This window comes from Triticum aestivum, chromosome 4D (genome assembly GCF_018294505.1).
Source record: "Triticum aestivum cultivar Chinese Spring chromosome 4D, IWGSC CS RefSeq v2.1, whole genome shotgun sequence".
In the NCBI taxonomy this organism is placed as follows: Eukaryota; Viridiplantae; Streptophyta; class Magnoliopsida; order Poales; family Poaceae; genus Triticum; species Triticum aestivum.
Window position 1 is genome coordinate 48,529,381 of NC_057805.1, and position 2,499 is coordinate 48,531,879.

At 53.0% G+C, this 2,499-nt stretch overlaps 1 protein-coding gene across 1 annotated transcript; it reads left to right on the plus strand.

Moving 5' to 3' along the window:
• The first annotated feature begins 520 nt into the window (after positions 1-520).
• LOC123096102 (thioredoxin-like protein CITRX, chloroplastic) lies at positions 521-1,429 on the plus strand. Its single transcript, XM_044517705.1, has one exon. It carries the CDS (start codon positions 620-622, stop codon positions 1,175-1,177), a length of 558 nt encoding a protein of 185 aa, XP_044373640.1. The 5' UTR covers positions 521-619; the 3' UTR covers positions 1,178-1,429.
• Positions 1,430-2,499: the final 1,070 nt, after the last annotated feature.

Below are 2,499 nucleotides of genomic sequence, written 5' to 3' on the forward strand. Positions count from 1 at the left end.
TTTCCTGAGAAATTTTATTTTTTGAGAATTTTTTCTTGAACTAGTAAGAGCAAATAGATGATGTAAAATACATCATCAAATTATAGTTAGAGTAAAATTTACATCATCAAAAAGTGGGTTTTTACACCATCTCCAACTTCAACAGATGATGTAAAATTTAGATCACTAGAAAACCTCCAACTCCAACAGATGATGTAAAATTACATCACTGCAGAGGCGGCCATGGTGAGGTGCGGTGCAACGACGTTAGTGGCCACGGGGGTCCGAGGATTGTAGTCGTCGCTAGGTGGTCTACAGATTTGGATGCAATTTTTGTTACTTCTCATGTTATTGGTGCTACCAGGATGTTTGATGAATACTAGATCGGAAGTTTTTTTCTGCAGAAAAAAAAGCTACTGGTTTTTCCCTTTTTTTTATCTAAAAAAAAGTGATGGAGCCAAAGAGTGAGTGGTGACCGAGCCAGTGCCCTAGTGGGCCGGCTCAGGTGTGCGCTATAGGGGCGCCTCCCGATTGGAAGCAACCAGTGAAAGGAGTCCTCTTCAGTGCGCACGCACGCAAGCAACCCAAACCCCTGACCCCGAGGATAGGATTTTTGCTCGTCCCCCAAATCTCTCCGGCCATGGCCTCCTTCCCGCTGGCATCCGCCGCCCGTTCCCTCCCCACCATAGCATCCCACCTCCCGGCAGCCGCGACCACCCGCAGCGTCTCCATCCCGGCCTCCCCCGTCCCCGCGGCGAAGAACGCCGCCTCCTGCAGCCTCAGCACCAGGAGCCGCCGCAGGCCAACCGTTCGACGGAACGCCGCGGAGACCTACGTCCCAGGCTCCGGCAAGTACATCGCGCCGGACTACCTCGTGAAGAAGGTGTCGGCAAAGCAGCTGGAGGAGCTCGTCAGGGGGGAGCGGAAGGTGCCGCTCATCGTGGATTTCTACGCCACCTGGTGCGGGCCGTGCGTGCTCATGGCGCAGGACATCGAGACGCTCGCGGTCGAGTACGAGGACAGCGCCTTGTTCGTCAAGGTGGACACGGACGAGGAGTACGAGTTCGCAAGGGATATGCAGGTACGGGGACTGCCAACGCTGTATTTCTTCAGTCCGGATCAGGGCAAGGACGCCGTTAGGACCGAGGGGCTGATTCCTATTGAAATGGTCAGGAACATCATCGAGAATGAGCTGTGAGTTCTGTCTAGGCAACATAGTGTCTGTTGTAGCTACATTATTTAGCTGAGTCTTGTAGTAGTTCTTAGTATTTATTTAGGTGCAGCCTGCGGTTGTTGATTCGAGCTTTGTGTTGCTCGGCCGCAGGTTTGCGTATGCAAGATCTGCATGAGCAGAATGTAGCATCAGGGTTCGAGCCCGAGACTAACAAATTGGTTCTCTATTGCACCATTCTTGTGTGCTTTGTCATTGAAATCTTTGTTAGTTTGTTAATTTTGTATGCACTGGATTTTGTCTTTGATCTTCCTGCGTATAAATTGACTTTAGATGCACTTACTGGTGGTAAAAAAGAAATACCTCACGTCGCTGCTCACGCAACCCGCTGCTGCCGCCACACTCACGTTCCTCTCCCCCAACCTCGCGCTACTGCAGCGCACCGCCGCCACATTTCCTTGGCGGTGCTTGGCTGATGGAGCGTCGGCCACCGCTCATACCGCCGCTGCGACCCTGCCTCTCATCTCCTTGGAGTTGTTGCAACAGGAGGACCGCGAGCCGCCGCCTCCCGCACTAGACGACAATGTCTAGGCCGTCAAGGATATCGTCCTTGACACAGGAGGGGCATGGGCTGCCGAGATGGCCGTCCGCGGTGCGATCATCGTTGTCCTTCGCGCCCTCTTGGATGCAGTCGCCACCACCACTTGCCCCTGTTGAGCTCATGTCGTCACTGGGAGGAGCGTGCGGCACCACCGCGACGGACAGCCTTCCTCTTATATCCGCTGGACAGGGCTGCTGTCCGTGGGCTGCTTGACTCCTCCGCCACCCCTCTGCCAGGAAGATGGGAATCTCCTGTGGGGAAAGTAAAGGTGGATGGCAGAGAAGCCCCAACGACAGGGTAACCACGGAAAGAGGAGCCAAGCATAGGAAGGGGTGGCCATAGGAGAACAATGAACAAGGGAGGGGTTTTGTGAACTTTTGGCGGTGACAGGTTGCTCCCCTGCGAAGTGAAGGCTGCAGCGACAACAGAGCACTGGTGGTACTAGGGTTGATGTGGCCAGTGGTCGAAGCCTTGCACCGTCCGCGGTCGTGCTGATAGGTTCGTGTCGTCTCTATTCGTGGTGGTTAAACAGTGAGTCACGTCTCCCATTACCTGTGTTATGTGCATTTTCCAGTTCGTTGGCAGTTGTTCTATGCGGATTTAATTGGTTTATATGCTTTGCACGTGATGTGTTTGTTGTTCTTCCAAACGTGGATACGGTGGTGTTGTAGTTCATAAACGTGTGATGCTGCATGTACTTGATGGGTAAGCATGGTTGCTAGGTTCTCTGCTGGCCTTTGTTTCTGGA

Bases quoted from the DNA above. Each gene is read 5' to 3' on its own strand.
- LOC123096102 (XM_044517705.1), top strand. From the start codon at position 620: ATGGCCTCCTTCCCGCTGGCATCCGCCGCCCGTTCCCTCCCCACCATA.